We start from the raw sequence: 13,448 nt of genomic DNA, 5'->3' as shown, positions 1-13,448 counted from the left end.
TCTCAATGGCAACACTCAGATCTGCTCTGAGTTACAGCACAATGACACTAAATATACAGAACCAACTGATATTGCCAACATCCTGGCAGATAGGTTCAGTGCTAACTTTACCTCCCTCTCACCCCCTAAAGGGCCCATCTTTATACCGGAAGAATGCAAAGTTCCTGTAATCACGGCTGCACAGGTAAAAACTTCACTCTCCAAAGCCAAGAACACAGCATCTATGGGACCTGACGACATCCCAGGCTGCCTTCTACATAAACTACAGAATGAACTGGCACCCCCACCTAAGTACCATGTTCAAGCATAGCCTAACCTCAGGCTTTTTGCCCATTGAATGGCGCACCGTGACAGTTATCCCACTCCACAAAGGGGGGGCCACAACAGACCCCGGGAACTACCGCCCCATTAGCCTGACGAGCCTCGTCTGCAAGGCCATGGAACGTATGTATCATCATGGAACTCATAAACAAAGACATTGGAGATCTCCAAACCCTGGACCCCACACAGTTTGAGTTTGTAAAAGGCAGATCATGTCTCCTAAACCTGATAGACTTCTTTGAAGTAGTCACCAAGGCCATGGATGAGGGTAAGGTGGTTCACACAGCCTATCTAGATCTCGCCAAAGCGTTCAACACCATCCCCCAGTCTGGAATTATAGATAAACTCACTAAACTAGGTATAAATCCCTATGTCACAAGATGGGTTGCCAATTGGCTTACTGAAAGAACCCACACTGTGAAAGTAGCAGACTCCAAATCAGACTTCAGACCAGTGACAAGTGGAGTACCACAGGGTTCAGTCCTGGGTCCTGTCCTGTTTAGTATCTACTTCTCTGAAGTACAGGGTAACATAGAAGGTCTTTGGCTAACCAAATTCGCAGATGACTGCAAATTAGGAGCCGTAATTGAAACTCCTAATGATGTGGACATCCTACAAAAGGGCCTCACTGAGACAGATGCCTGGTGTCAAAGACACGGTCTCAAGCTCAATGCCAAAAAGTGCATTGTCATCCCCTTTGGTAAAAATTCTGTACCCATGAACTACCACATAGGCGGTAGTCTACTTAACACCGAAAGTGTGATGAGACCTTGGGACACAGGTGGACAGTAGTCTCTCCTTTGATAATCACATCGCCAAAGTGGTCAGGAAATCCTTCTACGTGGCACACCTCATCACAAAAGGTTTCTCATCCAGAAAAAAAGAGGTCATTGTTCCTCTCTACTCATCACTCATTAGACCCATTATAGAGTACAACGCCCCTTTTGGTATGTACCTCACAAGACATCTACAACAACTGGAAAGGCTGCAAACATACCTCACAAAGAGGCTTACTGGCCTCAAACAGATGCCTTACGCAGACCGTCTCAAAAAACTCCAGCTTTACTCCGTCGCATATCGCCTACTCAGAGGCGATCTCTGCCTAACATACAAAGCTATGTCAAACCCAGAACTGTTGGACATGCTCCACTTAAAGAAATCCCAATCCGTCCAAGCTACACGCTCTCGGGACCTAAACCTTGTCATCACAATAAACAGAACATGCTGGAGGGATAGATTCCTGTCCCAGAGACTTCCCATACTCTGGAACAGACTACCTATCTATGTCAAACAGAGCTCCTCATTAGCACTCTTCAAGGAAAATCTTGATGATTGAATGGGTAATAGGAAATTCACCCCGGGGATCACTTCTATGGTTCTGCTTGACAGGGGCACAGGAAAATAATTTTCTTGGGTGGTGAAAGCCAGGGTACATTTTTGGCTAGGCTTGTATAGGCCCTAGGGCCAATAGCCTAGTACATACCTATGAACCTTGTAAGTGTAGAATGAAACAGAGGCAGGTCATGGTACCTACAGCTAAGATGGGTATCTCCACTACCGCATGTAGACACAGTGGAGCAGAAGCGGGTGTACTGGTATATGCAGTGAAGCAGAAGCATGAAATGGTGGCCACAGTCCTCCATTATCACTGCTATGTGGTGTACCTCACAAAACAGCCTAGTGTTATAACAATACAGCTGCCACCAGCAGCATAATCATCAGTCAGAAGAAACAAGTCTAAACAAGTCTAATTAGGAGCAGAGCTATGAAACACAAAGAAATAGTTTATTAACTACAGTATGACACATAGTACAAATGTTAAACACTAACTATACTATTCAAAGTGTTTCCACCTCACCTCTGCTTCCCATACGTGGAGATCTTCAGGGTGTTGGTAGCACAAGTCATTCTTACTGGTATGAAGGATACCGGTCCCTCTGGTCAGGTGGTCCAACAGACATCTATATTATGGACTGTGCCTGTATAATGTTTCAATGCCCATTCCTTGAACTACCTTTGTAGGAGGTGAAGCAGAAACACCTTAAATGGTATAGTAAGTGTGTGCCATTTGTACTGTGTGATAGTGACATAAGCTCGAGAGCCAGGATGTATATAAGGGATATAGAGGAGGGAATTACCTCAGAACATTCTTACCATCAGCCCAAACTCTGAACCTGCAGTTCAGCTTCTGTCCATCAGCTGTATGATTTGTGCTAGTTCAGTTGTCTTGAGCAGATAGATATCCCCATTAGGGAAACTTCTTTTTTTCTTCCATTTTGTGACTGAAAGAATATGTTTTGTGTCAATTAAGAGGAGAAAAAGTGGTTATGGAAGGGACATTCCATATAGAGGCAATCACTGTAAATGGTTATTTCCTCTAGAAGCCATTCGTAATTTTTAAGACTGTTCTGTTTGTTAGTTCTTCCCTAAGACTCTTAGGAGCTGGTTGTCTTCTCTAAGTATATATCTAGAGAAGCAAAGGTTAAAGGACTTTGCACAAGGGAATATTGCTGCTGAAGCTCTCCAGTCAGATGTTATCTCCAACTGAAAAATAAACTAAAGAAGTCTAAGTCTGAGGCTTCGGTTGTCTGATCAGACCCAGATGTCTCCTCTTTGCCTTTTGATGAATTATTGGACCATCTGGGTGTATCACCTGATTCCACTTTTGAGACCCTGCCAGAGGCTGATAAGACACAGCCTTCTCACATGTCCAGTTTGACTGACCAGACATTTGGTTTGGAAGGGAACCACAGCTTATTTCAAATGAACCTGAGGGTATTCCACAGATATTTTAAGGAAAGACTCCTTGACTGTATCATTAAAGTATGTCAGGGTTCAGAGCCTCCTTTTTGTGTGGGCAGATATCTGTACCAAAATGAAGTGAAAGACTAAATATTCTTCTCCCTGTAAACAGTCAGTCAAAGAAACAAGGAGTGGTTTGATTTTTCAGAGGTTGTTTAAAGCTACTATGTCCTTCAAGCCCCCTCATTTCTTTTTTTCTGTTTCTGCTGTTGCTTCCCCTCAGAAGACCTATAGGGATTTCGAGTCCCAGTCTGATGCTAATTCCTTGGTGTACTTTTTTACCTGTAGGTTTTGAATCTGAAGAGGGAAGATATTATGTCCCATGAGTCTCCATTAGAAGAACTGCATTTTGGGAACACAGTGTTAAAAATGATGCAGCATTTTTAGTAGTAGGGTAGGCAAGTGTGAGATGTCCGAAAAAAAATATTATGATCTTTTGTATATGATAGTGCCTAAACCGTCTGCCATTCCTCCTACTCTAGAAGCACTAGAGAATACCTTTGCTTCTGCTTCTCTTAACCCAGAATCCCGGTCTCTTGCCCCAAGAAATCTGACTGATTCTGTAAAGTCCCTGACTCCCACAAGTTTCTGTGCAAGAATTTATCCGACCAAGCTGTCATCTCCTTAGTGTCTGATAAACCTACTAAACCACTTCCTTCCTCTAATGCTTTGCCCAATGATAAGAACAGCAGAGCTATTGATAGTTTGGCAAAAAAGTTTATATGTAAGCCACTTTATCCATCCATGCTATCGACTATCAGAGCCACATGATGAGGTGTCTCTCATGTATTTTGTGGGACAAGAATAGGGCAAAATTATGCAGGGCTTCAAACAGATCTTACATTCTTCTAACCCTAAATTTCAGAGGAACTGTCCTAAGTTCCTGGATATATTTTAGCAGGGTTTCCAGGGGTCAGAATCCTCCTTTCGTGACAAGGCTGCAACCTTATGACTGTCTTCCTCCACCCCCACCTCAGCCAGTCCCTTCTTCTACTTTCAAAGACACTATTCCTTTCTCTTCTAGTTTAGAGAATCCATGACATCAGACACACGTTCTATCCATCATTCAGAAGGCTTACACGATGTCTTGGCTCCTTCCTTCAATAAGTTCAGGCATTCCTCAATCTCTTTCAAATCAAGTTTCCTTGATATTTCCTATTCTCCAGGACCTATTGTTTCAGAGAATTATAGCATCATCCCCTTATCCAAAACACAGACACACACACACACACACACACACACACACACACACACACACACACACACACACACACACACACACATACACACACACACACACACACACACACACACACACACACAAACACCTTCAAGAAAAAGGATTTTACTCCAGACAGTATCTAGTTCCCAGGAAGGAAGTACAGTAAAGACCCATTCTGGGTTTGTCAACTCAACGTTTTTTTTTTTTTTTTACTAGTACCCAGTTTTGAAATGTTGTCCCTTCAATTCCTTCTTCTAATGATCCTCCTTCAGTTTCTTTCTTGTGACATTGGATATAAAAGTTGAGTGGCCTAGTGGGCTAAAGCACTGTGTTATAATTGACAGGGACCTGGGTTTGAGACTTGGCAGGGGTGATTATTTTGCAGATGTGCCTAACACTGTCAAAAACACATAAGATGATTAAAGCAGGTTTTTGCAGTGTGCCGCTTATCTTTGGGTTGGGAGGGTGACCTAATGGTTAAGGCGTTTGTCTTACAAACACAAGGTACAGGGTTTGAGTCTCACAAGGGATAACTGGCTAGGCTTAAAATGGCTTGCAAGAGCAGTTAGCTTAGTACTAATCTATGAACCTATAAAAGATGCTTATCTGCATATTTGCATTCATCCAGACTGCAGGAATGTTTCTGAGATTCTGTGCCTTACAATTTTACTTTCAATTTTCTTCTGTGCCCTTTGGTCTTTCTACTGCCCCAAGGGTATTCACAAAGTACCTTGCTTCTGTTATTGGGTGGTCATATTTTCCCTCACTGGATGACCTCCCGATTTAGTCATCATCAGGGGACAAACTGGTGGCAGATCTATACTTTGTCATAGATCTTCTACACTATCTGGAATTCACCATGAACTTCAAATGTTCCTTTTGTTTCTAACCCAGGACCTTTGGCTCCATGGATGCAGGCTCAGCACTCTATCAATGACAGCCTTCCTTCAGACAAAGTTCAGTTTCTGACAGACTATCTTCATTCCATTCTTTGCTTAGAGTTGACCTCAGTAAGAGAGATATTGAGAGTCCTGGGGTACATGGCATCTTCAAGTCTTGTGATACCTTATGCTGGACTTCGTACGAGGGAGATTCAGTGGGATCTCAAGTCAATTTGGACTCAGCTCTGCCACCAGCTGAACTTTCCTGTTTTTGTCTTGCCTTTCATCAAGAAGAAATGTATTTGGTGGATCAACCAGATTTCACTCAACCCAGGAGTGCTTTTTCTGGTTCCTTTCCCACCAGAGTCTTTACACAGATGGTTCAGATATGGCATGGGCAGGGGGCATGTTCAATGGACATAAAAGTCTGAGGGTTTTAGTCAGAGAGAGATGGTAAGGGCCAGATAAATATCAAGGAAATGAAGGCACTCATCCTGACACTTCACTTCTTGCACGACCTTTGGATCCCAGGCCCTCGAGTTCATACACACAACACCACAGTAATTTGGCACATAAACAGAGGGAGCAAAGTTCAATTTCGCCTATGCAGAACATACATGATAGAATGGAACATTGCTATTCAATAAATCTCACTATTCAAGCAGTTTTCATTCCTTCACAGAGAAAAACAGTGACAGACTATTTGAGGAGATCCATCGCAGACCCTCATGAAAGTATGTTAAATAAAGACATCTTCCTGCAGATAATCCATCAGCTGAGTACTCCTCTGAGAGTTATCTTTGCCTCCACTTGAAACAGGCAGCTTAGGTTGTTTTGCTCTCAAGTACCATGCCTAGAGGCATGGAAAAGGGAAGTCATATATTTTTCATGGTGTGGGAGGGGGTGTACCTTTATGACTTTCCTCCTCTCCCCTTGATTCCTAAAGTGCTTCTCAAATTCAAGAAGGACAAAACAAAATTATTGTTGATGATTCCATTTTGGCTCAGATAGCAATACCTCCCCCTTCTCTTTCATCTATCCCAGGGCAGCCACCACAGGTTGCCTCACAGGATGTACCTGCTCACACAACACAGACTCCCTTATTCACCGAATTCTCCATACCCTGAACGTAACCACTTGGACGATGTAATTTTATTCCACATATACACCTTTTTTCAGAAGGCATGCTTCAGGTATTACAGCAGCCTAAAGGAGGAAATAGAACCCTTATCATATGAGGTCACTAGGCTAGCAGCACTAAAACCTTTTTAAGCCTAGCCATTCTTGCCCCAGTTTTCCTGATTATCAATACACATGGCAACCACAAACGTAGAAGTAAAACACCACAAAAGCACGATGCTCTGGACTGAGAAAAGAGGAAACTAGGCACAAGTGTATAAAAACAATCACGATTTAATCCACATAAAGCGCTTTTCGTCACAGTGAGTGCTGTGACTTCTTCAGATAAGTTATACAACAGAGCTCCTGCCCTTATATAGTGGAACTAAAGCTTCAATGATACAATTAAATAATTAGTTAATTAATAACTTCTCAACAAAGAAACACAATTAAGCAACTTAAAATCATAGATCACTATGTTTTTGTGTGTATATTTACATTCTAAAACCATAAATCCCTACCTCAAAGAAAACTATATAAATCACATTTTATCCATAAACTTTATACTATAATTTTAATGTCTTAATTTATATATCTGTGAAATAAATTTAATAAGTTCAGGTTACTATTGTAAACTATAGCAGCATAAAATCAGAATAACACATAGTGAATACAGATGTTTGAGCCAAATAAATTTACATTCTTATGCTTATGCTTGTTTTCACTTAAATCCAAACCGTGTGCTTTGTTAAAATGATTCTTTGTTTTTAAGAACTTAAATACTATCTAGTAAGACTTCTTAGTTTCAAAATACATGAAATAGAACATCTTTTGTTCAATCCTGGATACTGGCTCGCATTTGTTTTTAACTGCCATATTAACGCTTCGTCAGGTATAATTTGGTCTATTGCCCTGAATAAGAATTTATGTTCTCTATATTCGCAAGTGTGTTTAACTAAAGCATTGTCCTCACTAGATAGGTGTTCGTATACTCTTTCCCGCAGTCTCCGGTCTGTTTTCCCTATATAGAATGCTGGACATATTTGGCATTGGGCCAAGTATATTACTCCTTTAGACTGACAATTTAATCTAAATGTGGTAGTATATTGCATGTCTTTAATTTTAAACCTCTGGCTCACATCCATATATCGAGAATACCTACACGTACCACATCTGTACATTCCACACCTATTAGTGGATGCTCTTTGGTTCCTTTCCACTACGTTTTTCAGGTTACCCCCTCTTTTGAAAATGGTCTTGGGTGTATTAGCAACTTTCTTTCTAAAAAAAGTATCTGAGAGTATTAAATCCCAGTTCTTCCTGATAATTTCGCCTAAATATAGTGCATATACACTGAAATAATAAAGTTACTCAAATTCTGTGTATCGTTGTTATTAAAAGATGTCCCAATAGGATATAGGGATGTAGTATTAGTGGTTTCATTACAGTGTCCCTGACTCAAAATAGGCCTGTAAAAACTACTACTACGTTTCTGAGTAACTTCCAGTGTAGAAAGGTTTATCAGTGAGGTAGGATAGCCTCTTCTAGTAAACATCTCCTTCAGGTTGTTACATTCTATTTGGAAGTCTGTGTCTAACAAGATCATCCTAGCTGCCCTAACCAACTGTTCTTTCACTACTGACTTCTTCTGGTGAAAGGGGTGGCAGCTAGAAAAATGCAAGAAGTCATTAGAATAAGTTTCTTTTCTATATATCCATGCAGTATAATATTCATGGACTATATCTTTTAAAAACAATACGTCCAAGTAAAATATAGTGTTTAAACTAAACTGTGATGTAAAATACAAAAAATCAATTGTTTGATTAAAGTAGTTTACAATTGCATTAGCTGTATCAGTTCCACCCCTTATCACCATAAAAATGTCGTCCAGGAATCGAGTATAGTAATACACCTTTTCCTGGACCCAACTATTCTGAAGGACAAATTCATATTCCCAGTCCGGCATAACCAAATTGGCGAAACTGGCGCCACATGGAGAACCCATGGCTATTCCTGTTAGTTGTAGGAAAAATCTGTTTTCAAATAATACATAGTTGTTAGACAGAATATTGTCCAATAAATCTCCAATTAAACTTATTTCATTGTTAGGTACTCCTTTTATTCTCATAATATGGCTAACTCTTTCTATTCCCTCGAGGTGTGGAATGGACGTGTATAAATTTTTAATGTCTACTGTTAAGAAGTTACACCTGTTGTCAAATTGTAGGTTGTTTAAACAATGTAAAAAGGACCACGAGTTTTTACAAATTTGCTTCTCACTGGTTGCATACTTTTTTAATACGGTGTCTAGATATTTGGTGCACACATAGGTTATGCTGTTTCTGGCGTCGACTATCAGTCACATAGGGGGGGTTACCTGTATCTTTGTGTACTTTTTGGACACCAAAGATACTAGGTATTCTGAGTGCTGGCATAGACAAATAATTAAATAGATTGCCATCTATTCTGCTTTCAATAAACAGTTCATATATAAATGATTTAATGTGACTATACGCTATATTCAATTAATTCCTTGTCACTTCCTTATATTAATCTGTATTAAGTAACTCTAACATTTTTATTTCATAGTCACTTATGTTCATTAATACCAGTCCACCTCCCATATTCGGTTTCATTACTGTTATAGCAGCCATTTGTAAATCTTCCAATAGTTTCCTCTCTCTTTCATTAATATTCTTTACATGTTTTTTGTGAGGAAAATTATTGACAAGTTTGTTCCTAAAGTCCAGCTGACAAACATGTTCAAAAAGATCGAATGTGGGATGTAAAGGTGGGTTGAATGTACTAGGAATGTGAAACTTCTCATTCCTGTTTATATTTCCCCCCAAGATAGTATTCAAGTTGAGTTTAAGAACAAACAATTTAAGATCTATGAATGAAGAGGCCAAACTTGCTCTGTAGTCTGGCACAAAAGTAAGCCCTTTTGCAAGTAGTTTGACCAATGCCTCCTCAATGAAGAGACCGGTAAAGTTATACACGGTAAAATCATTTTCTTTATCATGAAACAGCTTACAAGTATAAGTACTTTTAATTCCTCGTTTTGTTTCCCTTCTTGTTCCTCCTCTGGGTCGAATAGTTAGTTTATTGTTGTGGCTTGTGGTTCAGTGAACGGTTTTGAAAATTTTCCCCTTGATTGTTATTTGAAGCCATTTTCATTTAAGGTATGAACAAGTGTCTGTCATGCCCTTATTGTAAATATATGGAGCAGGGAACGAAATTTGGAAAAACTGTTAGAAGGCTTAGGGACAGGGTTTATGAACATACATACGCTATTAGGTCTAACAAGTCAGATAATGCGTTGGCCAGGCACACTATGAAAGCACCCACCTATGGGTTTACATTTAGAGCTATAGATTGAATTGCTTATGACCATAGAGGAGGTCCTTTGTCCTTACGTTTAGAGAAATTAGGATTAAGTTGGCAATTACGCACTTTTGCATGTTATCCTCCCGGTATTAACGATATGTATTCTATTAAGTGCATATTACAACTTAAAAATTTGGTTAGGAATTGATTACCACACTGTACTTAAAATGCTTTATATTTACCATTGTCTTGGAGTGTAATTGATTTTTAGCTCCTTAAGGTTAGGTGTGCTGGTTTTATTTATTTGTTTTTAAGTCTGGTTTCACTTGAATATATGTATATATATAAATATAAATATAAAAATAATTTTAAATTTAATACCAATTGTATTAACAATCCACAATAGACGAATATTGGTTTCACATCTTTTTACACTTTTTATTTACTACTTTGAAATATTGATTTAAAATAATGCGTAGATGAGAGCTGTTTTAGCTCTATTTTAGGTAATGAATGAGGGTGGATGCCACTTCAAGAGTAACTGATTCCTGTTTGGTTCAGGAACCAGCTGATTTTTCACTTCCTATATAGTCTGTGGTTTATGTTGTATAAATATCTGAAGAAGTTGGGATATGTAGCCTGATGAAAAGTGCTTTATGTGATTTCTTGTTTTTTGCAATAAATAGTACGATGTTCATCGTGTTTCACTGTTGTAGTCATCACTGTAGGGTTCTTCCTGCCGGCAGGCAGCCCTCGGTCAGCCAGAATCCCAAAGTCTGGGTCCGGCATCGGCTGTTCAGTCATGCTTCCTGACGTCAGAGCACCAGAAATACAAAGCTGCCAGCCGACACCATGTTCTCCAGTCTTTCTTGCCGTGTGGTGAAAGCAGTTCGCAAGTGCAGGTCGGCTGACTCCTGATATTTTTTCATGCTTCAGTCTGAAGACTTACTTCTTCTTCTCAAAGCTAAATACCCCGTTGGGGAAACTTTTTTCTTGCTCCAGTCCGATGTCAGAAAAAGTTAACAATTGCATTTCTTGTGGGAAGCAAATACCTCATAAGGATGTCCATTCTTACTGTATTCCTTGTTTAGGCCCTGACCACGACGTAGCTAGTTGTCGGTTTTGTGCTAGATTTAACTAACGTACGATTAAGCGGAGGTACGATTTTGATTTTCACTACTTTGGTAGGCGATTTAATTATAAAATGTCATCAGACACGCTTCCGACTACCGGAGTTTACAAACGACGCAAGGATAAGGACAGGCCTCCGAGGTCCAAATAAGACGACGTTACACAACCAGAGCCAGCATCAGGTTCGACCGTCGTCAGTGAGGGGCTTTCGCAGCCCCTGTCGTTGGCCATTTCAGAACCGATAGCCGAAACGGACTCCCACGAGGAGCCAACTAGGCCTTTGAGCACTCCAGCTGCAGGACCTTCGGACAATGCTCCCTTGGATGGATCCGGAGCCGCTGTGCAGGTACCGGCTTCCGAGGGGGTTTTCAGGCCTACACAGCTTCTGATAAAGGCAAAATCCAGGACAAAGACAAAGACTCCTAAATCTAAGACACCAGCCCAGGCCTCTTCTGATCCGGCACCCAAATCACAGAAACAGTTACTTAAAATGGCGGAGGACTTGCTAACCATGATTAGGGGTTCACATCCCCCTCCAGACAAAAGGCCAAGGCAAGAGTTGGACTATGATTCTTCTGATCAGGCATCTATTTCTTCAGTGTCTTCCTCTGAACAGGAATATTCTTTCCCTCCTTATGAGGATTCTGATGCTGAGGAATCTATTCCATCAGCTTCTCCCCCTGAGGATTTTTCTTTTGGGGAAACTTTACATGACATGAGGGAACATTTTCACTGGGAGGGACAGGAGTACTCGGAATCTAAGAGAAGGCTCAGAGATTTCCTTCTTCTTCCCCAACATAGACCCCTGGCTATTCCTCCTATTTTGGATACTGTGGATGATGCTTTTTCTGAGGCTAATTTAACTCCTGTCTCCTTTCCTCCAGCTCCTGCTAAGCCCAACAGATATTACAGGGTCCCTGACTCCCACCAGTTCTTTTACAAAAATCCTACTGCTGATCCAGAAACCATTTCTCAGGGTCCTAAGGGGGTTAAGGCTGCCTCTGCTAAAAATCCTATTCCGACAGATAAGGATTCCAGAGCTTTGGAGAGATGGGGCAAAAAAGTGTATACTTCTGCTACTTTATCGATTAGGGCTTTAAATTGCCAATTTCATATGCCAAAATATCTGCAATTTCTACTGTCTGTTATGAAACAAAAGTTAGGCACCATTTCTGCATGTGCAGATAATAAGGAATTACATGATTTGATGCATGCTACTGAACAAGTGGGGAAGCATGGTTTACACTGTGGTTTTGATGCCTTGGAGGCTTCTTGCAGGGCGGCTGCCTCTGGCACAGTCATTAGAAGACATGCTTGGTTAAAAGAACAAAACTTACCTGATCAGGTGAAAGCAAAGTTCCTGGATGCTCCTGTTCAGCATAATTTTTTGTTTGGGCCTAAGGCTGAAGAGGTGATAAAGAAAATGGAGGATAAGGCAAAATCCATGCAAACAGTTAAGGATTTCTTACAAGTGCAGCCCCCTAGATTTATCAGAAATTGGCCAACAAAAAATTGGTCTTTTCCCAGCTCAGACAGGTCTCAGAGGGGTAGATATAGGCTCACCAGAGGGAGGCCTCAAACACAGGCCTCTTACAGACCTAGACAATGGAGTGCTTTCACCCCCAGGGGTGGAGAGGACAGACCTCAATCATTTAGAAAACAGGCTCAATGACTCCTTCTGCATGGCTCCAGGAACTTCTCTCCTGGATGCCCCTCTAGGAGGAAAACTCTCTCTTTTTCAACAAAATTGGACTTACATAACCCAAGACAAGTGGGTTCTGGATGTAGTTTCAAGAGGTTACAAATTCCACTTTCATACCTTGCCAAGACCAAACGGATGGCCAGACCTACCAAAACACCAGTGGTCCAAGGCATTAAACCAGGTGGGATCCCTCATGGCTATGAGGGCCATAGAACTGGTTCCACAATCAGAGATAGGGCAGGGTTTTTACTCAAGGCTCTTTCTAGTTCCCAGAAAGCAAAACACATGGAGACCCATCCTGGATCTGTCAGTCTTAAATACTTTCCTGGAGATACCAAAGTTCAAAATGCTTACTCTGCAGCAGCTCTTGCCAATGTTGAGCAAAAATGCATGGATGGTGACATTGGATTTAAAGGAGGCTTACCTTCACATCCCTATCAGACAGAAGTGCAGAAAATACCTCCGGTTCAAGGCCGGCTCGAAACATTACCAATTCTCTGTGCTGCCCTTTGGCTTGTCTACTGCACCCAGGGTCTTCACCAAGTGCCTGGCACCAGTAGTAGCTTATTGCAGACTCAAGGGTATTCAAATTTACCCTTATCTGGACGACTGCCTTATTCAAGCAGACAGCAGGGATGTTTTACTCCAGCACCTGCTATTTGTTCAAAATCTTCTCAAGTACCTGGGATTCACTGTAAACATAAAACAGTCAAATTTGACCCCCACACAACAGATAACTTTTGTGGGTGCTCTCTTAAACACAACAACCCAGATGGCATTCCTGACATCCAAAAAACAACTACAGCTGGCTTCCACTTTCAAAACCTTGGCTTCTATAACTCAGCTAACTGCAAGGAAATTCCTGTAGGCTTTGGGTTACATGGCCTCCTGCATCCTTCTCATAACAAATGCAAGTCTTCATATGAGAAAAATACAATGGTAC

General features: G+C 40.9%; 1 protein-coding gene across 1 annotated transcript in view; it reads left to right on the top strand.

Annotated features, from left to right (window-relative positions):
• The window catches only part of ASPG (asparaginase), an 856,377-nt gene extending 852,867 nt beyond the window's left edge, over nt 1–3,510 (top strand). Inside the window, exon 15 of the mRNA XM_044073584.1 lies at nt 3,412–3,510. Within this exon, the coding sequence (XP_043929519.1) occupies nt 3,412–3,510 (99 nt within the window). The remainder of the gene's footprint in view (nt 1–3,411) is intronic.
• The last annotated feature ends 9,938 nt before the right edge of the window (nt 3,511–13,448 follow it).

The sequence above is a fragment of the Protopterus annectens genome, chromosome 6.part0 (assembly GCF_019279795.1).
Source record: "Protopterus annectens isolate FY-2018-M chromosome 6.part0, PAN1.0, whole genome shotgun sequence".
NCBI classification, from domain to species: domain Eukaryota; kingdom Metazoa; phylum Chordata; order Ceratodontiformes; family Protopteridae; genus Protopterus; species Protopterus annectens.
This window is presented reverse-complemented; position numbering and strand designations above follow the sequence as displayed.